Source organism: Rattus norvegicus, chromosome 7 (genome assembly GCF_036323735.1).
Source record: "Rattus norvegicus strain BN/NHsdMcwi chromosome 7, GRCr8, whole genome shotgun sequence".
Classification (NCBI taxonomy): Eukaryota; Metazoa; Chordata; class Mammalia; order Rodentia; family Muridae; genus Rattus; species Rattus norvegicus.
The window spans coordinates 77,435,756-77,460,196 of record NC_086025.1 but is presented as its reverse complement, the minus strand read 5'-3'; the positions used below and the strand labels follow the sequence as shown (position 1 = coordinate 77,460,196).

The 24,441-nt window shown below is 36.8% G+C and overlaps 1 protein-coding gene across 8 annotated transcripts in view; it reads left to right on the top strand.

The window, feature by feature from the left end:
* Positions 1-24,162, top strand: part of Nudcd1 (NudC domain containing 1) — a 44,617-nt gene extending 20,455 nt beyond the window's left edge. For 3 of the 8 annotated variants that reach the window (XM_006241614.5, XM_063263838.1, XM_063263842.1), the window contains 8 exons: positions 2,413-2,595; positions 2,864-3,044; positions 6,460-6,636; positions 7,698-7,902; positions 10,700-10,844; positions 13,459-13,584; positions 19,510-19,669; positions 23,546-24,162. In XM_006241614.5, the coding sequence (XP_006241676.1) occupies positions 2,413-2,595; positions 2,864-3,044; positions 6,460-6,636; positions 7,698-7,902; positions 10,700-10,844; positions 13,459-13,584; positions 19,510-19,669; positions 23,546-23,838 (1,470 nt within the window). In that variant the 3' untranslated portion in view covers positions 23,839-24,162. Of the gene's footprint in view, positions 1-2,412; positions 2,596-2,863; positions 3,045-6,459; positions 6,637-7,694; positions 7,903-10,699; positions 10,845-13,458; positions 13,585-19,509; positions 19,670-23,545 lie in introns of all 8 variants that reach the window. The other 5 variants (NM_001130561.2, XM_063263837.1, XM_063263840.1 and 2 more) reach the window with 3 other exon arrangements.
* The last annotated feature ends 279 nt before the right edge of the window (positions 24,163-24,441 follow it).

Here is a 24,441-nt window from a genome sequence, read left to right as displayed (position 1 = left end):
ATCAACAAGGTAGATAAACCCTTATCCAGACTAACCAGAGGGCACTGAGACAGTATCCAAATTAACAAAATCAGAAATGAAACTGAAGATATAACAACAGAAACTGTAGAAATAGCAAAAAAATTCTCAGATCATACTACAAAAGCCTATACTCAAGAAAACTGGAAAATCTGGATCAAGTGGACAATTTTTTAGACAGATACCAGGTACCAAAGTTAAATTTGGATCAGAAACCATCTAAACAGTCTCATAACCCTGGGATTTCATTTTTAGACATGTATCATGTGGTCATGCCTTAAAAAAAAAGTTATAACTACCTTTTAATCCCGATCAATGCTAGCAGGCTGTCTCTTGATCTGAAGCTCAGCTTATTTGTAACAGTTCATTAGGTAATGGGGACCTAGTTATTTAAGGTGAAAGAAGAAGAAAAAGAGAGGGGTAAAATCTGAAAATAAAAATCTGAAAATAGAAATGTTTAATACAGCATTAAAAGGTTCGATTTACTTAGACATTGATCAAGCTAAATTGAGTATGAATGTGTGTTCTTAAAGCTTTATACTAATAGAAATAGAAAAAGATTCAGAAATAAAGGTAATGTTTAACAGTAGAGATGCTTTTTTTTTCTTTGCTTCCTTTTAAGGGGTAAAATTCTAACAATACTGACTGGTGGCATCCTGCACAGGTTTTCCTTGAGTATGTTTTTATTCTTGAGTTTTTCTATAAACTCAAGAATAAATGTGTATGTATCAAAACAATAACAAATACTTTATTCATTCTGTTTTTAGCTGTAATTATAAGAACCCTCAATCTAATTTAATAGATATATGCTATTGAATGCTTATTGACTATTTATAATATCATCAATCTGTAATATATCAACATTAAGACGTGTATTACATCTTATTGGTATAGCGGTTCTTAACTGAAATCATGATATGTTTGTCTAATGAAAACTGAATGTAGTAAATGCAATCAAAGAGAATGTTTAGGATGTGATATCAGGAAATTGCAATAAGATCTGAAATACTACTTGTTTTGAAAAATGGAGAAAATGGTTTCTTTTCTAGAAGATATGATAAAGAGAAACAATATTAACCATGCACAGCATTAAGTGGGCTTGGAATCTTGGCCCCATACTAGTGGAGTTTCATTCAGATTTATCCACTTGAACCTCTCTTCTTAAACTGGGGTTAACGATTGCAGCTTCATAGGTTTGGTGATGTCTGTATAAGAGAGTGGAAATTAAAAATGTAGTTCCTTGTTGACTATTAAATTTGCCAACACAGTTTCAGGGCTGCAAATCAACAGCGAATTATTGCCTCACGGCAATTTTCTAACATCCTTGAACATGGCTGCCTTACTTTCTGTGAGGAAAGGGAAAGTGGGTGGAACCTGGAACTGGAAATGTCATTGTTGAAAAGTGCGGCTACTTTAAAACTGGACGAAATTCTAAAGCAGCAGTGTTTTTGTTTTCATTTTATCTTTTAATCCAAGTGTGGGAGACATGGTATGGTTTAAGTTAGTTAATTTTGGCTTCAGGTTTATGTACTTGAGTATCTTAATTATTTTATTAGGTATTGCACAGATTTATGTGATAATTATACTTCTATTAACTTCAGTCATGTTCAGCCATTTATTTAAATGAAAACAGCCCAAACCACTTACTTTTATATGATTTAACAGTGGTTGTCTAGTTTAGCCTTCCTTTTTAATGGTGGTTCACTAGAAGTCTGGAGGGCCATGCAGTGAAAGGACAAATACCTTTGCTTTGAAACATTTACTTGGTGCAATTTTATTTTACTTTGTCTTATTAGTATTTTTAATTTATAAATGTTATACAAATTACTTGGTACAGAACAAAAATAGCGACATATTTGAGTCAAAAGGGCAAAATTTGCCTTTATCCCAATTCTCTCAGCCCCTAGTCGTGCTATAATCTTATTTCCTTTCTCATATTAAGCACTATTAGGTGTCTTTTTATAATTTACTGGGATCATCAAGGGTGTAAGGAGCAGTCTCCCTGATGGTTTCTCATGGGAAACTTGGCCTCAGGTAAAGAATGCTGTTTCAACATGGCTCATTAGAATGCTGTTATTGTTGGAAGCCCGCAGTTCTTTGCCATGCAGGTCTCTGTGTAACATTCCTGTCTAATCATCACCATAGTGTGAACGTCATTACGGCATGTAACCTAAGAAAGCAAAAGTGGTGACGTAAAGGACTTTGTGTTGCATGTCACATGTCCCATTTAATGTACTTTCTTTGTTAGAAGAGAATCGGTACACTTTATACTCAAAGGAAGGGAAATAGGCCCAGTTTTTGAATACAAAAGAGTTGGCTGTACTGTAGGTATTTATTTTGTGTTTGTATCAGGACTAGGAAGGGATTTATTGATGATCCTTGGTTTCTTTCTAGGACACTGCCTTAGGAAAACCCCGAGAGGTGTTCCGCCTTCCTACAGATGTGACAGCATGTGACAATCGTCTTTGTGCATCTCTCCATTTCACATCCCCTTCCTGGGTTACCTTGTCAGACGGAACTGGAAGACTGTATGTCATTGGAACAGGTGACCGAGGACACAGTCCTGAAAAATGGGAGGTGTGTTGGTTTACATTGTTCTTTGTAAGCCTTGTGAGGAGTCCAGGCGTATATAAATTAGAGGAGGAGCCATTTACCACCTTTTTAAGTGTGCTTTGTTAAGTGCCCCCCTTTTCCTTCGTTATTCTAGGGAGTCGCTTCAGTTCTGTTCATTCTGTTCAAATATCCTGCTATTTCTTTGTATTGTTTGTTTGTTTTATTAAGAGTGCTGATTGTATTTCTGTTTTATAAACCATGCATTTAAAATATGTGATTATTTTCCCTATAGATTATGTTTAATGAAGAGCTTGGGAATCCTTTTATTATAATTCACAGTATCTCATTGCTGAAAGCTGAAGAACATTCAGTGGCTATCCTGCTTCTTCGAATAGAGAAGGAGGAATTGGACATGAAAGGAAGTGGTTTCTATGTATCTTTGGAGTGGGTCATTGTCAGTAAGAAGAAAGAAGGTAAGCAGGATTCTGAACCTCTAGCTTACCTTCACTGCTGGGCTCCAAATGCTGTGTTTACTGCTTGCTTCTCGAGCAGTGTAATAAGTTATACTACTTAAGGGCTATAATGTACTCTATGACTAACCGTGCATTTCATTTAAAAGAAGACATGACATAAACTTTGGAGACCATACAATATATCATTTTATCATAGCTAAAAGTTTATACCTAAAAATTCATATATATGAACATGAATATAGATAAGTAGGAGTTGTGTAATTTTCTTTCTGTGAGACATGTATAAACTTTGTCAGACTAGACATAGCATGGACAACAGACCAGAGTGAGAGCCATGCATAGCTTAGGGAGGCACTGACTTTATTCGGGCTGTGTACAAGAACATCAAGGATTGTTACTTGCAGGAGCCTGGGTGGTTCAGCACTAAGAAGCCCATCCTGCACTGATAACAAACTCACAGAACTTTCTTCCTGGAGCTTTGCACAGCCCTCAGCACTCCCAGGAGAGTCCACTCTCTGTTATACCGTCTATCACTCTGTTATATTGTCTATAACCTGTGACGGCCTTTAAGTTTGTAACATTCAGAAAGATCCTATACCTTGTTTCATTCCCAAGTCAGATGAACCTCTCTTTCTAACTAAGGATATGTTTCAATATGGAAGAAATAGCTACTTAACAGAACTGGTAAATTTTAATGTAATTTGAATATAAGAACTGAAGATGCAGTGGGTTTCTTTATTTTGTTCAACCTTGTCTTTTGTGTCTATGTTCTATAAAACTTTTCTTATTCATGTCTGTAAAAAAGTCTTAAAACTTGTTCAGTTTGAACCTGTCAGAGTTCCACCATGTCATTAAAAAGTAGCTTCTTGTGTACTACTGAAACTCCTTAGTGGGGACTTCCTGCTCCTTGGAAGACACAGCTTAGTGTACAGGATGTATCTAGTGTTCTTTCTCTCCAGCGCTCTCTCTGTTTCTCTGATTGGGAGCTAAGGGAGTTTGCTTGTCTTTGTTTGTTTGTGTTTTCCATTTTAGCATTGTCCCACTGCTCTTCCTTCTTCACTTAGCAGTAAATTAATTCAACTGACATTCTTCATCACTGTGAAACACCAAACCAAACCAAAAAGACATTCTTTACCTTGCTGCTAATTTACATCTCAAATACAGGCATTGATACTTGTATCCTAGAAGGAATGATCACCGTAAGAAATGTTTGTGTATGTTGTGCTATGTTTAAGCTGAATGCATTCGTTTTTCTGGGTGGGACTGTTTTTCTGTAACCACACAGCCTAGGTCACAGCTATCCGCTGTGCTGTTATGGCATAAAACAGCAACAGACAGTTCATGAACGGATGGGTAAGCTAGGTTCTAAAGTACTTAGGGACACTGAAGCTTAAGAACCAAGAGTTACTACAGCTATTTAACTATCCTTTTACTTGTTTCTCTACTGTTTAAAATACAAAGTCATGGTGACTCTTAGCTGTATAATACAGGTAGAGACTCAGCTTTGGGTCCTGGGTTGTAGTTTGAAGACAGGTACTTAAGGAAACAGTAGAAGTATGTTTAAGGAATGTGATTCTTAAGAGGAGAAGTCATAGTGCACTGTCCTTCTTCCTGTCCTCAACAATGTGCCTCGGTAGCTACAGGTCAGTCCATGAAACGTACCGGGTACCTGTAGACATCTGCAGCAGTGTAGACATCCGCAGCAGTGTAGACATCCCCAGCAGTGTAGACATCCACAGCAGTGTAGACATCTCCAGCAGCTCTGCCGTCACAGCCCCTCCTCGCCATCCCTCTCCTCAGTTGAACAACCACTCTCAGATTTACATTTCTTTTTTCTCCTAGGATTCTTATTTGTGGAAGTCAGCAATTGCTCTTTTTAGTATCTTGTTTTCCCCAATTACTAATAGAAACGTGTTCTTTTAAAATAACTTCATTCCTTTTTTTCTTTTTTTTTCGGAGCTGGGGACCGAACCCAGGGCCTTGCGCTTGCTGGCAAGCGCTCTACCACTCAGCTAAATCCCCAACCCTTAAAATAACTTCATGTTCCTTCACTCTCAAATAATCCAAAAAACTCCAAAATAAACAAAAGATAACAAAAAGACAAAAACACTAACCATAATAAACAAAAACAAAACAATCCCCCTCCTATACACATGTAAAAACATACTTGACTTTTTAAATGTGTATTTTGGGGACAGATACTGGTCACCTACTCCTAAGTGAGAGGTCTGTCCCGCAGTATGTTTGGAATATCTAGTGACACTGCACTGGAAACAACCAACCGGCATCAAGTGTAGATTTCCTCTTAGTTAGAAGTGGGACTAGGCATACACTTCACTCCCACTTGCCTGTGCTAGGATTTTTCCTGGCACAACCTGTGTAGGTGGTGTGTGCTGTTAGTCTGAGTTCATAGGTGCATTAGCCCTGTTAGGTCTGTAGAGACTGCTTCCTCAGGCCTCCTCTATCTGCTCTGCACAGTCTTCCCACCTCCTCTTCTACCTCGATCCCTGAGCCGAGAGGAAGAGTTTGATAGACACATCCCATTTAGGGCCGAGTTCTCCAAGACCTCTCAACATCTGCACACTACCCAATCTACAACAAGAAGGAGCTTCTCTGATGAGGGTTGAGGGGTGCAGTGAACAGGATCCCAGCCAACTGCTGTGGCTGTGGGGTTCTTTTATCAGAAGTGTTGCAAGTATGTGGAAAACAATATCTTCATAAGAAAATAAATTTACTAAAACCTTAAAATAGAGTTAAATTGATATTTATAGTAAAGGCTGTATGTGTTTATTACTTTATTACTGATTGTAATATTCATGTAGTTCTAATTTGGTATATAAAACCAACTATTATAAAAATATTTATTTTAAGAAACCCTCTTTACCAGTTGCTCCAGCAAGAGAAAGCTAATTCATTCTGTACTTCCCATCATTCTCAAATAGTGTCACAAACCTGCTGGCAAAGTAATCAGTCACTTAGAAGGAAGGTCTAGACCTAATTCTCCAGTGGAACTTATGCCGGTTGGACATGTTTTATGTGTGTGTCATCCACTGGGATTAGCCACTAGGTACATGTGTCGAAGTAGCTGAGTTAAAGCTAGTGACTACTGCACTGGACAGTACATATTAGAACAAATTTCATTAAAATTAGTTTTTTTAAAGTAGGGACTTGTTTGAGGACAATGAAGTTCTCAGGGGTGTGTGTGTGTGTGTGTGCGCGTGCGTGCGTGCGTGCGTGTATGCACACCAGAGGACAACTATGGGTGTTGGTTTTCTACTGTGTTGGTCTTCAGTTTGGAACTTGTCATCAGGCTTGGTGGCAAGAGCATTGAACTGCCTAGGGGCCTAAGTTGTCAATTTCTTATTCTTAGCAAAAGATACTTTAAATGTTGCTTTTCACATTTATTTCCCTACAGATAGTAAAAAGTATGAAATTACAAAGCATCATGTTCTCCGTGGAAAGTCAGTGCCACATTATGCTGCGATTGAACCTAATGGAAATGGTCTAATGATTGCATCTTACAAGTCCTTCAAGGTTGTTTCAGTAGATCAGGATCTTGAAGAGAGTATGGACCGGCCAGAGAAAATCAAAGGTAATTTAACTGTTGGGGGAGCTCATTGTGCATATGTACATATATACGTCTGTCTGCTTTGTCTTCCCTCCAAGATACGTTATGGGTTCCAGAAGGGAATAATAGCTGCTTTCTCTTAGTTTTCTGTCATACCCCGACCTGCACATGTTCTCTGGAGGATACTGTCTGAATCATGTAGCCTGGTTTACCTTCCTAATTTTGTAATTGTCTGGTGTTTTAGAAATTGCAGTTGGCTTAAACATGATTCCCTGTTTAATATGGATTAAATAATGGTTATATTAGCCCTGAGCAAGTCAATGTAATGATATTCTTATAAAATAAGATCTAATATGCATATTCTTACCTTCATACTAAACTGACAGTTCCTTGAATGACTGCATTTCTGGATGTTGAGTGAATAAGAAAATGTCATACCTTAGATACCCATAGTCAAAATGGTCTGAGACAGGCTCATGGTGGGGAAGGGGGCTTGCCTAGCATATGCAAAACCCCAAGTTTAACCTTCGCCATAATAGAACAAGGAAAAATATAAATGTTAATGTACTTCCCATGATGAGGGGATTAAGAAATTCTGGATTTTCCTTAATTTGTTTTCATTAAAACACATTAATTTTATAGGTTTCTCTCATCCTCATTGTCTATCAGAAGTTAACCTTTATGTGGTTACATTGAATAAACAGATATGTTCTCATTTCAGAGAGACAGTGGTGTGTGTGTGTGTGTGTGTGTGTGTGTGTGTGTGTGTGTGTGTGTGTGTGTTAAATAAGAGGCAGATGAAGTGGAGGGGCAGAGAGGCAGAAAGTGAAGTAACAAAGGAAGAGATGGCTGTCAGTATTCATGAGTGTCCGTCTCTCAATGCATTGTGTGAACATGAAAGAGGAAAATACTTGTATTTGTTACAATTCTTTGAAGTCAGTGTCTTTATAATTTGCATATTGTGTGAGAGAGATTATCTCTAGACAATATTGATTTAGATAGGTGTTCTCTTAGAGATCTAGGATATAATATTCTGTCATGTCTAAGTTTTATTATTACATAATGCCTTTTCCTCTTCCCAGTAGAACCTCTGTATTACTGGCAGCAAACTGAGGATGATTTGACAGTAACAGTAAGGCTTCCAGAAGGCAGTACTAAGGACGATATTCAAATACAGTTTTTGCCTGATAACATCAACATTAAGCTGAAGGATATCCAGGTTGTGGAAGGAAAACTCTATTCATCTATTGATCACGAAGGCAGCACATGGACGATTAAAGAGAATGATGGGTATTTTTATACTTTACTTTTGAAATTTTATTTCTTACGACTTCACGTTTTCCTTTTTATCTCTCTCCAAGTAGGTACCTTGAAGATGAATATAATAGTTCCATCTATATTGATGATTTCTCAGATAAAGAGGCTGAACTATATTAAAATGCATTTGTAGTTAAGATTAAAGATGTTGCTATGCTTGCCTGTTTTTCATTATCAGCTGTAGATATGAGGTAATAAAAGGTGAAACTATTTGCTTATTTTAACTTGTATTCTTAAAAGGTTGTAGTAGAAATAAATTTTAAGTTTAATTTGCTTACGATATAATACAATCCCATTGTCTAAATGTATTTAAGGTTTATAAACGGTTGTGGCATAAGAAAATTCCCTCCAACAGTCCCACCAGTCTCAGGTGTGTCTCCCCTCTAGCTGCTGTTACTAGCTTCCTTCCAGAGGCATCTCATGTTTATTCTGCTAAATACTCTGTTTTGTTTTCAAGGAAAATTTTCTGCTATATACTATACATGACTATAAATCTTGTTTTTTGCATTTGTAGCAGTAAATTTTAGATATTTTTCTATACATATTTTCAACACTTTATTCTTACTTGGTAAAGTCATTTAAAGCAGTTAGGCTTCTGTTATTGAACAGTTAGTATATTTCCAATATTTTGCTGCAATGACTAATTATCTATGTTATTTTGTATGTATAGAAAGATAAATCCCTTCATGTATAGAATTAATATCTCTTTCAGAATTTTGAAACAAACTTTACTTAAATATAAATTGATCATTTATGGCTCTTTTTTGTTGTCTGTGTTTGCAACACACAAAAAAATTAAATCATAAAAGAAGTACATGATAATTGAACTTCATCTAAAATGTTTCTGCCCTTCAGAATTGACAAGTGAGGTCAAATGTGGTGGTGCATGCCTTGGTGAATCTGAGCGTTTGGTCAATCTGAGCTTTTGTGAGTCTGAGGTGAATCTGGATTACATGAGACTATCTCCAAAAGCCAAGATCAATCTTGAAAAATTGAAATTTTATGCTCATCTAAAAGCATACTTTAAAAAAATATTAAGAGACGACACTAGAAGATGAAAAGGTGCTCACGGGTCAGGAGAATTACCATAATATGAATGGCCATCTTACCAAAAGCAGTCTATTGATTCAGCACAATCTTCATTAAAACTCTAACACAATTCTTTACAGACTGTGAAAAAACAACACCTAACTTCATACAGAAAAACAAACAACCCAGGACATCTAAAACAATCCTGTATAATTAAAGAACTTCAGGAGGCATCATCATCCATGATTTTAAGGTCTTCTACAGAACTATAGACAGACACAGACAGATAGACAGACAGATAATAAAAGTAAGGCATGAACAGTTAAGAAAATATTTATATAAAAGACTTACATTTTCAGTGCTTGAAAGCACTATAAATTCCTAAGATAACCTAGGACCTTAGGATGTATTCAGTTAGTATGAGACTTGCTTAGCATATACTAATGTACTGATTTTTTTTATGGTCGTTATAATATATGGAAAACAATTATCTTCGAAGTTCTTTTAAAAGTACTTTATATTTCCTCTTTTGTTTATCATGTTTATGGGTATGTAAAAGTCTTGAGGCTAGCATTTAAAATTGGCTGTTAAAAAGTAGTAAATAAAATTGATAGCTAGAACATGCTGTTGAATAAAATGCTTTTCTAGCTTCTGATTTTGTCCATACTTGGAGCATGGACATAAAGATAGAACTTTATTTCATTTTTTTAAGCAATCAATGAGGTAAAACATGAAGTGTCTGAGCTAACCCCTACCACATGGTAAAGCATTAGGCAAATGTGAGCTAATATTGTTTTTATTATCATCTTCAGCACATTAGTGAATTCCTTAGAGTATATAACTAAGTCTGAGCATCTTTCATTGTAGTGATGATTTTCATTGTTAATAATAATGACTTTTATTACATAACTGATAGTATTTTACATAGGCTCTTAGTTACAGAAATTTCTAAATGCTATAATGATGAATTTGTGATAACTGCCTTTTAAAAGAATAGTTGATAATTTTGCATGTTCTATTTGATAATCGCAGTAATTGTTGCTTGAGGAATTGTTTGCTTGGGGTTGCGTTCCAGGGTGAGTTAGTATGGTGGACATTTATCAGAAATGGCTTGTGGAAAAGATTCTTTCCTGTGAAAATGACACAGATGGCCTACCACCTGAGTTTCTTCTCCCATACAAAGAACGTGGGCCAATGCTTCCTCTTCTGGCCATGGCCTGCTCTGACTCTTCCTTTCCCTGACCTTCAGGTCTCTGGCAGGGTCTGCTGAGTACATTTGAAGTTTCTGTTTAACAGTTTGAATGCATAGAATTAGATTTAGCACAAGTTATACAGACTACATAAAGTAATTTTTTTTTGAAATTCCTACATTTGTTTTCAGTTCTTTAAAAATCCACATTTTAAAAATTAACATTGACATTAACTTAACTTGCCCCGTCTTTGATTAAAATTATATACTAAGCCGATTAGTTTATGGTAGTTTATGGTTGTTGAACCAAACATTCTTTAGATACCAGATAGCCAAATATCTACTTCTTCTCTCTTCTTCCTTTCTAGTCTTCCTCTCCCCTTCCTATCTCTCCTTTTAATATGTTCTTCTCACTATATAGCCTCTCGTGTCCTCGAATACTTGATTTCTTCTTGTCTGAGCATATTGACTGCTGGGGTACTGGAATGCAATACCACATCTAATTTAAATGTTCAGTGTTTAATGTAGCATGTTTCTCATTTAATGTTTTAGCTTGGAGATTTCTTTGATTAAGAAGAATGAAGGACTGATGTGGCCTGAGCTGGTGGTTGGTGATAAACAAGGGGAACTTATAAGAGACCCTGCCCAATGTGCTGCAATAGCAGAGCGCTTGATGCACCTGACCTCTGACGAACTGGTAAGCCATTACATGGTAAGGTGCTTCCCAAGAGTCTAGAATATCTTATATGAAGATTATGCAACTCAAACATTAGTTTGCCTTCCTTAATATAAGTGATACAGATCAATAATTATCTACCTAATTAATGTTTTAATATGGATTGAAGTCTAATATTTATATAGTTTATTCTGAAGGTATACAAAAATGTGAAGGCATATTTTTCATGGTGTATATATGTAGATATGTTTCTTGACATTGGATGGATATCTTCATCTCAGTCAGCAAAGCCTCTCATCTGCTTTGCTCTATCCCATATCACACTGCCGATGGCTTCTCTCTGAGTCTGGCAACAATCTCTCTACCCATCTGGTTCCCAAGGCAGGCTGTTACCATGCCAGACACACACATCCCAATTCCGTGGCAGCCCTACTGTCTCCAGCCACCACATACTCTCTTGAACTTAAATCACCACATGAAAGAATACACGACACAATAACCTCTGATCCAGTTGATAATATATAATTGCCCACTTAGACATACAGAGCCCTGTACACATCCATCCCTTAAGAATATTCATAACAACCTGTAAGTGTGCAGAGAGGAATCTTAACATCCGCCTCCATGCTCTCTCGGCTGCTCTCCTTTTTCGCTCCAGTCTCCTCCTCTCTAAAACTTTTCTCCCGCCCATCCTTCCTCTTGTCCAATGATAGACCTCATTCTATCTTATACCTGACTTCTTCTGTATGACATCATCCTACATAAAATATTGAAAATGAATGTTTTTGCAAAGAGAAGTATGGCCCAAATAGAGAACACAAGTTTCATCTTGCTGAGAGTCGTTAACAATGTCGGGAATTATGGGAATTGATATGTCAGGCTTGAGAGTGATTTCGTAGCCTTTTTTGCAAAAGCCTTATTCCATAGGCTCATCATTGGGCAGATTTTATTTTGACTAGCTTTGATGAGAATATATAATTGTGACACTGAAAGAGATTGTAGATAATTAAGCTGAACTCCTTTTAAGTTTGATTGTTTCAAAAGAACAATGATATTCACGGGAAAGTTAATGTTTTTTGTTTTGAAAAATACAGAAATATGACCTTGTTTTCAACACCTGATAGCAGTGAACTTGGGGAATGGGAAATAGTAAATTGCTCCATTTCTCAACTTTTGGAAAATGTCTATCCACTTTTGATATCTAGATAATACTTAGATCCTAAAATGACTAGGGAAATCTTCCTCCATCATGGGAGAGAATATGTAAATATACTATTACTGTTATGTTGTAGCATCTGAACTTTCAGTTCTCATTTTTGAAAATTTTTAACTATTCACCTTAATACATGGAGTGTTGTATTAACTATCGGTTTCTATTGACTTTCAGCTTTTACCTTCTTAATTACTGCATTTATCTCTCTCTTTTGTTTACTTTGAACTGTTTGTTTCTCTGCTTTTTGAGGTAGCTTAGACAATCAATTTTTAAAATAACTTATTTAATGTGCATACTTTTGTTTTGATGAATGTGTGTGTGTGTGCGCGCATGCGCGTGCACCTATGTATGTATTAGGTGGCTGTCTTTAATATCATTTCTCTCTTCAAAAGTATTTTAATTACAACTTAAGAACTATATAATATATCCATTCCTTTCTCTTTGTATTATTAGCGTTTTATTCCTGTCTGCTGTACCTCATTTTTTTTTTTTTGCTTTAATCAGTTTTTTGAAGAAGAGCAAAGTGATAAAATAGGTCCTTTAACACATGCACATATTCCTCATTTCCTCTGGTTTGCACTTATATTGAGTCAGCAGTCCATTTCTTCTTTTCCCTCCTTGAAGAATGAGTGCCTCATACTGCAGTGTAAGTATGCTGGCGATTAATTCTCCCAGCTTTGGTTAGTAAGTGTTTTGTTGTTTTCCTTCTCGCAGTTACTTTGGTCAGAAGTATAAGTCTGTGGTAGCAGTCTTTGTTTGTTTTGTAAAACGCTGTATTTTACTTGGCTTGCATAGCTTGTAAGAGAAGTTGGTTATTTGTATCCTTTCTCTGGCATGCAAAGTATTTTCTCCTGAGTGCTTTTACTATCTTCTCTTTATTACTACTTTTTAGCAATCTCATTACTCTGACTTGTTATACTCTGACTTTTTAAAAATACACCAATTTCTGATGCTCTGCAGTGTTCAGTTTGTTCTACCCCTGTACCTGCATGGGTTAATTACCTAGCTATCTCATGGTCTTTTCTATTCATGCTTCGCATATTCATATGGAGACATTCGTTTAGGTTCTTTTTTTTCTGGCTTCCTATCACAACATCTTCAATTTTGTTTTCATCTTGAGTTTATATAATATAGTTATAATAGCTAAGAGCTTGTTGTTGCTGGCTGGTTGGTTGGTTTTAGTGTCTTTGGAACAGGACTCTAGTCTAGATTGGACACAATCTATGTACCCTAGGCTGGCTTTGAAGTCATGGTGGTCCTTCTGCCTCAAACATTTGAGTTCAGGGATCGCAGGCTTGAAACAGTATGTCCAACTGTTGTAATGTCCTTTCCGACTAAATCTGTCATTTTAACAATATTTTTAAGGATGAATAAATATTTCGAATTATTTGATGTATTACATACTTTTTGTTTTGGCTTAAGAATCCAAATCCAGATAAAGAAAAACCTCCTTGTAATGCTCAAGAATTAGAAGAATGTGATATTTTCTTTGAAGAGAGCTCCAGTTTATGCAGATTTGATGGCAATACATTAAAAACAACTCATGTGGTAAGTTCTTGATAATAGGAATTCTGAACTGTTGTAGATAATAAGAAATTTGGCAGATGAAAATTGAATGAAATATATGTTTTGCAAAAATAGTTTGATTAAAAGTTAGTGGGTGTGACAAATCTTAACACTCCATGAAGTAGCCCCATTTCCATATTACCATATTCAGGAAAATAAAGGCATGTTGTTTGAATTCTGTTTTATATTGACATATTTCAGGCTTTTCCCTCTGCCTACTTTATGTATATAGTTATAAACCTATTACATATAGTAACTTTCTCCAAATCTGTTTCTGACACTGCATTGAGAAGTAAACATCTTCTCTTGTTATTAATACCTTTAAAAATGATATTTGTGTATGTGTGTGAATGAATGTATGTGTGTATGTGCACTTACGTCCCTGTACTTGTGTGTGTATGTGTGTGTGTGTGTGTGTGTGTGTGTGTGTGTGTGTGTGTGTGTGTGTGTGTGTGCACAACTCCCCGCATGGGTGCATGAATGTCCAGACGAGGGCAGAAAGAGGATCAGATCCCTGAAAGCTGAGATTACAGCATTTACAGATGCCAGGTTGGTTATGTGGTACTGAAATCCAAACGTTGGTCCTTATGCAGCGAGTGCTTTGAAGTGCTGAACCAATTCTCCTGGTACCTTTAGTTAAACTACTATTCATTATGCTACCATTTTAAAATATCGTGTTCCATGAAGCCTTTTAATATTCAGAAATCTTTAATGAAGAATTGCAAAGTCAAATTAGTCATAGACTAAGGCTCTTGAAACTGAAACTGGCTTCTAACATGCAGCCTCATAGCAATGTTGCCCACCTTTGCCTGCCTTGTTGTGCTTTACCTGCACCTTCTGTGTTGGTGTCAGACATCCAGTTCTTAAAACCTGCAATTTGTCAATTACGTCAAATAAAATGAATCGCCATGAAAAAATAGGATTTCAGTGATTGTGACTCAAATGAGAAAAACCATGGTTGTCATTTATTCATCCCATTCAGACTTTATTATTTTTAATATATGAGGGAAAGTTTTGTGAATATTTTCTGTTTATTTATATTTTTAATCTTAGGAGAAGATTAGCAAACTGATTTATTCGTGTCATCATTAAGTGCTCACTCTAGATTCTCCTGACTCCTCGGTCTTTCTTTCCATTGAGAGAATTCAAACATGACACAGAAGATAGTGTGGATGATAGGATGCACTGCAGATGAGAGCAGCGTTTTCAAGGCCAAAGAGTAGCTGGTAGTTTTTTTATTCTCCTTTGCTTTAGGACAGCCAAGTATAAAACATTTTTGGCACTGAATTCATTTTGTACCATTCATTTAGTACATTATTATGTTTCTATTAGAATAGTTTGATGAAATTCGATGTCAGTTATGATTTATATCACTAAACATCAAATGTGTTCAGTTTTGAGACTGGAAAAATTAGGGTCTTTTCCTTTATATTTCTAAGTAGAAATTATTATCTTAGGGATTTGTATAAAATTTTACAAGTCTATTTCTGTCATTTCATTTTATATCACCTAGGTAATTATACCATCCTAGCTTACGGTCATGGAAAAAAGTCAATAATATAGGTAATTTACTAAATGAGTGCTCAAAGAAAATGGAAGAGGATTGTATAAAACTTCCATTTTCAGTTTAAAATGTAAAACCGTGAACTTACTGTATAACCTAACACTCAGAAGTCACAGGATATGGATTACCATATTTGAAATAGCACCACATAGGGAAACTAGGGTACTTGCCTCATAGCTACTATAAAGTGGGTTGTTGAAGAGAATATAGTTTGGTAATGAAGAATACAAGTTTGGAAACACATCCGTATTTAAATTGTAGCCACTATATTCATTACTTCCTTAACTTATATAGCTCTGCTCCTTAAATTTGAATTTTTTCATTTATGAAGTGGATAGTAGTTTTACTTCTTAGATAATGAAGATCAAAAAAGTGGGGAATAGAGATCTTCTGAGTATTTTATAGATTTCATTGGTGTACTGAATAGAATTGAAAATTCAAGTTTTGATCTGGTTTCCCAATGAAGAAATTTTATTCTTGAATAGATAAATAAAATTCTTTTCTTGGTAGTAGTTTTCAGTTTAATTGGTTAGTAACAGTGAGGATTCTTTGAATTTCTTCATTCTGACTTAAAATCTTCAGAAGTCTAATTGCTTGGTGTTCCTAAGAAGACTATCAGCTGACTACTTCACATTTTCTTGATAATATTTTACTCTAATTATAGTCTTCAGCATTAAATCGACCTTATCTACAGTGAATGTGAAAATACAGATAATATGGATTTTTTTCTTATTGGACAAAAGATTTATTGAATTAAGGTAGTCAGATATATCTTTGGTACTAACAAGGAATGAGTTTCTATGAAATAAGTTGTCTAGATTAATTTTTCACATATAATACAAAACCTATATTTAAAGCCCTGTCAGTAATCTTACTCAAATCTTTTATTTGCTCAATGTTGTATATAGAGCATCCTGAAGAACGTAACCTTCCCCGCATAGCGACAATGTGACCATCAGTTACCATACCATCTATTTCTATAGATGCCCATAGAGACATTTGAGGTAATTGGCATTTATTGCCTCTACAATAGGTTGCCTCAGCCTGCTCTTCAGATGCTTTCTTCTCATTGCAGCTGCCTCGCTGTATTCTTCGTACTACTAATAAACTATTGATTGGTACCTCTTGCTGACAATATATCGGCCCACTGCTGTCATCTTTTTTTTTTGTTATACTCCCAGTTTACTTTTGTCTACAGTTATAAAGTCTGTGAAATTTTATTTAGAACCAGGATATAGCATTTTCTGTTGAAAACTGTGATTTATGCTTCCTATACCTGACTAAGGATAAAGAAATATCTGGGCACTGAAACCAGAGCTTTATATGCAAATGCTGTGTCAGTAAACTACACTCAATAGCCCTTCTAATTATGTTTGGGACTCTGGAGCCCTTTAAACATTTAAACTAAGGAATCGCTTTCTCAGCAGCTCATGAGTCCTAGAGGAATTTCGTATTGAGTATAGATGACATCCAGCACAGGTAGAGACACCCCTTCAGAAAGGAAAATTTATATCATCACATGTCACATCACTTAAGCTTCCATATGAAGAAAAGAACAAACACTAGTCAAAACAGAAAGGAATTGTAGAGTTGATTTTCTTCATCAGTTAAGATAGCCCATAGCATGTTTGCTGTGTTGCTGAAAGTACAGAAGGGTGGATGAGATGGATGATGTGGGAAAGGGTGGGTATCCGCGTGTGGAGAGCAGAACAGACAGTCCAGAAACCTGTGTGCACCAGTGACCCTGGAACCCTCCAGCAACGTTCTTTAAGAAGTTGGTTGTTAGATATTCCATGTAAAGTCTGTGGTCTTTCTAACTGTAAAGTGGACTATAGTATTCTCTTACTTAAGTATAGAGTCTTGGAAAATACTTTTAAAGGAAACAGACTTTAGAGACAAGACAGACTTTCACTTCTCAAGATTCTCAAGATACTTAGTAACATGGTGACTATCTTGGGTTACTGTTACTATTAAAATGTGGCCTGAATTAGTGGCAAAAAAAAAAAAAAATCTGGTGTCACTGAGTGTTAGAAGTCCTAAAATGGCTTGTCAGGTCTATCTGTCTGTCTGTATTGCTTTCTGACGTTCTGGGGGAGGATTCCTTCCATGCCTCTCTCCTTTCTAAAGGTTGCTTACATTACTTGGCTCTTAGTCCCATCCCTTTAGCCACATGACCAGCAGTGTAGAATCCTGTAGTCACCCTCCTTTTCTGCACTTCTGTTCTTTATGTTCGTGACATTCTCTCCTCCCTCTTACAAGGAAACTTAAGAATACATTGGGTTCACTCAGATAATCCAGGGTAGTCACACCATCTGAAAATCCTAAATATATCTTTTTATTATCTAAAGAAATGTTCAGAAGTTCCAGAGACCTATAGTGTGGGTGGTCTGGATGACAGTGTTTAGCCTACACACCCAACAACAGTAATGTAGCAGTATATTTTACTGAAATATACTACTGAAAGAAAGAATGTTTAGAGTTCTGGATCTCCTAGGACTGTGAGAATAAGTATTCCAGGAACAGGTGATGATTGGTCTGTCTAGGGGAATAAGCAGAGTGTGGAAGAAGACAGGAGGAGTCAGAACAGGTAGAGTGTGGAGTTTCTGGGCTTGTAATCAGTAGCACGTTGACATACTGTGTAGCACATGTATAGATCAGTAAGTGGCAGAAGAGGAAGTGTCCAGTCAGAGCAGGAGCTTGTGCCAAGAGACTGCCACCTGCATGCTCTAATTTGCACAGCTGAACTCTCTCATGCTTATCCCTTTAGGTGATGGTTTATGCTCATTTCTTCCTTTCGCACTGTGGTCTAGTCATGCGCAGGAGGCTGGTGGATGAGTTAGCTACAGAATTAGTGATGTTAATTCTCACTTTGCTCATGAAAGTAGGCATATTTTATGAAAATCCTGTTGCAGTTCACCCATGCATTACCTCTGTCGGGTTTGTCCTTCTGGGAAAGCCCTCGGGAATCCAGAGGAACAGCCGAGATGAGCAAGAACTGAAGCAGGGCTGGATCCATTGAGGCTTTCATAACAGACCTACTCTTTAGAACGACTTGGAAAACAAGTCTTACGTGGCCACTGACAGGCCATAGCAAGGGAAAGAAGAAATGAGGTGGTGAGAACACGCCAGCCCATCCTTGCTGTGTGGAGTTTGCTCCTGGCCTACCTAAAACTCCTGCTTTCCTGTGTTTTTCTCATGAAGTGGGAAGCTTTGCCTTTGGAGTCTGAGAGCCCAGGTTGCCTTAGGGAACCAATGATCCTCCCAGTACAGCCTTTCAGGACTTTACTGCCAGAGTACAAGTCAGGTCTCAGCTTCTCAGCCAACATTTTGTTCTGTTGGACTGTGAAATGTATAGAATCAAGTTATCATTTATCATACTAGACACCCTAAGTTTAACCTTAAACCTAGCACCTACATTTGATGTTATTTCTGTTGATATCGAAAGCTCTTAATAATGAGATGGCTGATGAAGACTATGGCTGCAACCTAGCTCTACTAAAGCAGCTTCCTGTAAGTGGGATCCAACTATGAGTCTCAAATGATTGTTTTTGTAGTAGAATGAGATCCTCAAGCATCAGTATTGCCATAACAGCTACTAACAATATTGTTGTTATTAATACTGTAATTCAGGAGCACAGTGGAGTAATTGGTAGGTAGATCTGAGATTCTATCCAATATTGTGTCTTTCCCTTACAGGCTAGAACCAATTACTCAAACTCTCAAAGCTGTACTTTCAGCTATTACATGAAGATAACAGCTCGTCATGAGCTGGGGAGATTAATACTTAGCCCATGCCTGTTAAAAGAGTATACCCACAAGTTGTAGTACTGTTACTTATTCTTGGTAATATTCACAAGTTAACATTTGTAAGTTTAACATTTATATTCTGTGGTTTAAAACTGTTCTTTTTGTCCTTTTGGTACTTTCATGTCATATGTTAAACTAACTACTAACCTTAAGGGATAGCTGGCATATTGGTTGAGAACAAAGATTTCATATCTACAGCTTAAAACCACCCTCACTTTGGACAAGCTAAGTCACAGTGCACCACTGCTTACTTGAGCTTTAAATGAATGTAAACAGAAACATCTCTTTCAGGAGTTTTCTGAAGAATCAACCCAGTTAAGTCCTCAAAATGTAGAACAAGCAAGACATGGTAAATGGTACAGGTGTAAAATTCTAGGCTGAGACAAGAGAATTACCAAGTACAAGGCTGGCTTGAACTGTATACTTGGAAGAATGAAGGGAAAAAAAGTTAGTTTAAGATAATTGGAGATGATGGTGTATGTCAGTTATTTTCATTTATTACTAGCTTTCGGCTAAATTTATCTTTGTCACTTTAGGTGAATCTTGGCAGCAACCAGTACCTGTTCTCAGTCATTGTGGACCCTAAAGAAATGCCGTGCTTCTGTCTGCGCCATGATGTGGATGCTCTCCTCTGGCAACCACACTGCAGCCAGCAGGATGACATGTGGGAGCACATTGCAACCTTCAATGCTCTAGGTAGGCAGCATTCTCCCCAGTAGCATTTCCTGTATGCCCAAGGAGTCGTCATCTTAAAACTGCTTTTTCATTTGAGCCCTTCATTGATTACATTACCTTCATTGGTTCATGCTATGGTTTGGTCTTCTGTGCTCCCTTAAACTGTTAGACTAGAAAGAAGAAGCTGTTCTGACAGTTGCACAGAAGACACTACAGAAAGCACATGGAAGTGGCAGTGTAACCATGTGACTGTGTCTCATCAGCTGTTTTTATACGTCAGTATTAGCAGGAGCTTTGCTGTTGCCATACAGCAACTTGTATTTAAATCTCTTCAAAGTACTCTTCAAAACCATCACTCAGGTGCTGTACAGTCATGCACACTGTTTAGGGAAGACATACTTCATTGAACTAAAGTGCAAAGGAATCCACGCCTGGCGGTGCACACTTGCATTCCCACTGCCTGAGGAGGAAGCAGGAGGCACAAGTCTGAGGCTAGCCACAGTTAACGTAGCAAAAGTCTGACTCAAAGTCCAAGCCACAGTGAAAGCAAGAGGCCATGGTAGTGAAACAGTCATGAAAAGGACATGCACAAATGGAATGTATTTGCTAAAGAAGAAAATGCTTGTTTTAAAACTACACCTTGAAAAAATTGTAAAGTATAACTATAGACTGTGCTGTTATTGATTTTATGTAATATTTTATGGGAGTTGTGTTATGTGAATTAGCAATAGTTATTGCTTTATTTAAAGCTTATTTTAAACTGGCAGCAAAAATGTGTTGTGGTATTATATTAATCCACTCTATAGTTCCTGGGGAGTGCACACACGCTTCTAGCTATTGCCCCAATGTTGTGGATTCCTGAAAGGCACACATGCACAGCCTTATATCTTACATACCTTAAACAGCTCAGTGGCTGGGCCACTGCCTAACTCCATGTGGCTAACACACACTCCCTCTGATACTCCTGAGTTAATACTTACTAAATCGATATTTTATCTTTGCTGCCCTGGACCCTGCTGGGCAGTCCTCCTAGAGCCACTTCCCCTGCACCTACTTGTCAGCCGTCTCACCCTCCTGCACCTTTCTGGTGTGGACTGTCTCCTATGTTCTCCTCATAGTGGGATCCCCTCTTCCTCCCTCCTTGGTCACTGCCTAGGAATCCCAACCTACTGGTAACTTTATTAACCAATCAGAACCAATTGGGGATAGACTTCCTTTAGTCCTACATGCAGGACACTGCAAACAAGTTTTTGGGTAACATAATTAGCATGAGAACACAAGTTACTATAGCAAAAATGTAAAATTGTAGGTTTTAAAGGCTGTTTATGTAAAACTCTAATTGATGATGAAATGTGTCACTTAGCGCTTATAGCTAAACTGCCTCATAGAGACTCTAAGTATAACATGAAATACTAAGAGATTTGATGGATTAATTAACCACATTATTTCAACCTTTACTGTATTTCCTATTTTGTAATTATCTTCTTTCCTTAAGGAAGAACTAAGTTCTTCCAGGTTGCTTTTAGATGCAGAGTCTTGCGCATCTTTTGAGATGGAAATCTCAAAACGCTCTGGCAAATGAACTGTTGAATCAATTTTATATTAGCTAGTACTCAAGTTATTATGTATATTACTGTTGGAGTTTCCTGTACAGTTAATGTTCATCTACTCAAATAGAGCCCTCTATCTTCACATCCTACCTAATATTTTAAAAGCAGTGTTGATCCGCTTGTTCCTCATGACTTTTGTCACTTTGTAGAATATATAGAGACATATATGTAAATATATAAATATTCATGTACATATTTAAATCTAGTTTGCATGAGAAAATTGATTTTTTTGTCTCCTTCCTTATATTTCCTCTTCCTACATTGCCATCTTTTAGTTACCTTTTCATATCTCTGTACTTACATACATTTGTGTGATAGTGCATGTGAGTGAGTGTGTGTGTGAGAGTGTCTGCATGTGCGTGCATGCGTGTGTGTGTATGTGTGTGTGTGTGTGTTTATGTAGAGTCTGTATGTGAAAGAATGCATGATGTATTTGTCTGAGTCTGACTGATTTCATTAACATCGTAATGTCCATTCATATCCATTCCCTTGTGGTTTATAATTTTGTTCTTTATAGGTGAATATGCAAGTGTGTATCACACTTCCTTTATGTATTCATCTGCTGATGGGTATCTAAGCTAATTCTACATCTTTACTTGTGTAAATAGTGCTGTCCTGGGTGCAAGCATCTCTGGATTCTTCCATTCTATGACCAAGCTAAACTGGGTCATATGGCAGTGGTGTCTTTTCAGTCGTACTGGTTTCTGTCTTGTCTGTACCAGTGCACACTCCCATCAGCACCATTCTTCTCAACATTTATTGTCCTTTCTTTTCTCAGGAACAGCCATCCTGAGTAACTCAGGTAGAATGTCAATGTAGATCTAATTTGAATTTTCACATTAACATGCTGAACATTTTTCTAAATGTACAAGACCTTTGTGCTTCATCTTGAGAAAGTTACCTGTTCATTCCATCACCCGTTTATACACTGAACTGTTTGCTTTGGCATAATTCAGTGAGTTCTTTATATATTCTTGATATAAAATCTCTCAGAAATACAGAAAGCAAAGAGAGTCTTGCATTCTGTAGGCTGCCTTCTCAGCTCCCTTGTTTCCTGACTGTGCATTACCTTTTTACTTCTGCACAGTACAGTATGTGAGTTTTGGGGTAGTCTTTCCCCAAAAGGCCTTTCTTTTGCTTGTCAATTGTTACCGCTTGTTTTTCTCTACTAGTTTCAGAATCTCAGGTCTTAAAAGTTTTTGATCAACTTTGAAGTGATTCCTCTCCATGTGGATATCCTGTTTCCCAGTACGACTTGTTACAAAGGCTGTAGAATGTCTAATGTTTGTTAGTGACAGTGTCTCTGTTTGCTCATGCTCTTAGGTGACCCCTGTGAAAGGGTCATTCCACTCCCAAAGGTGCCTGACCCACACCATGGGTTGAGAAACTCCACTTCACACCATTCCATTTGTCTGTATGTCCGTTTTTGTGTCTGTACTATGCTGCCTTTGTTCTGTGGCTCAGTAGTCTGACTTGAGATCAATAACTACCATAGTAACCCTAGCCATTACCTTTTGCTTAGGATTCCCTTGGCTATCTTGGGTCTTTTATGTTTCCATGAGTTTTAGGATTATATTGCCCATTTCTCTAAAGAATGTCATTAAAATTTATATGAGGATTTTTTTTAAACTGTAAACTACTTTCACTAATATAGCTATCTTCATGCAGATCCATCGGCATAGGAGGGAGGCTTTTGTATAATGTGGAGCTGTTTTGCTTTGTTTTTGTTTTTTAATTTGTCATTGTATTCCTAGGGTTACTTTTTTATTTTTTAAAACTATGGATTAAAGTTTTTATGTATTTGGTATTTAAGACTTTAGATTTTTTTTAGGGCTGGAGCGATGGCTCAGTGGTGAAGAGCACTGACTGCTCTTCCAGAGGTCCTGAGTTCAAATCCCAGCAACCACATGGTGTCTCACAGCCATCTGTAATCAGATGCCCTATTCTGGTGTGTCTGAAGACAGCTACAGTGTATAATAAGACTTTAGATTTTTATTATTTTATTGTACAGAGTTAAACAGAAGTCTAATGTGCTTTTGTTGATGAGCAGAAGCCGTGTTTGTGCCTTAGGAATTAAAGTTATATTTTTGCATGTCTTAGAAGAAACTGTGGATCACTGTTATTAATGATGCTGAATTCATCCATTGTTGGCTGTTAGTCGTTAATGGTATTTGTGTGACTTCCATATTTAAATTTGTGATGAATACCATGGAATATTAAGTGTTAAATTGTGATTTTTCTCTCTTCAGTCTGACAGATATGTTTTTTTTTCTTGTATTTTTGGCAGGTTATGTGCAAGCATCAAAGAGAGACAAGAAGTTTTTTGCGTGTGCTCCAAATTACTCATACGCAGCGCTGTGTGAGTGCCTTCGCCGAGTGTTCATCTACCGGCAGCCCACCCCCATGTCCACAGTGCTGTACAACAGAAAGGAGGGCAGGCATGTGGGGCAGGTTGCTAAGCAGCAAGTCACAAGCCTAGAAACCAATGATCCCATTTTAGGCTTTCAGGCAACAAATGAGAGGTTATTTGTTCTCACTACCAAAAATCTCTTTTTAATAAAAGTAAATACGGAGAATTAATCTTACAACATTTGGCTAAAAGGTATTCAATAGTACCTGGAGGGCAGAACAGTTGTACTGTAACTTGATAAGTTTTGGCATGTTGAATAAGAATATCTTTTATGAAGTTTTATTTTTAAAGGATACTGGAGATGTATTGAATAGATTATAAATCTATAAAAGCTGTAGGATAGATGAAGCTACAGGTTTAGAGAACACTGGCTTCTGTAAAAATATGGTGATCTTGGCAAATACAGTTATTTTTTAAAACCTTAGGATCCAATCTCAACTTTTATATGAAACATGTACAATTCAGTGTTTAAAAATAAAAATATTTATCATGTACTTAGCTCATTGTTTAGATTGGTACGGTTGTTTCGGTAGTAGTATTTTAAAATACTGAGTATTTTAAAAGTATATTAATGGGCTGAAATCTGCATACAGAATTGCTTTGCGTCTGCATAGAGTTGTAAGAATATAGCAGTTCTGACAAAATTTGGTTATAAACCTTGTTTCATAGTAAGCAGACATTTATGTATTTTCTCTACCACATTGGAAAAGGTTATACATTTTCCATTATTGTATAACAAATTCCACAAAACTCAGGTGTCTACGAGTTTATTC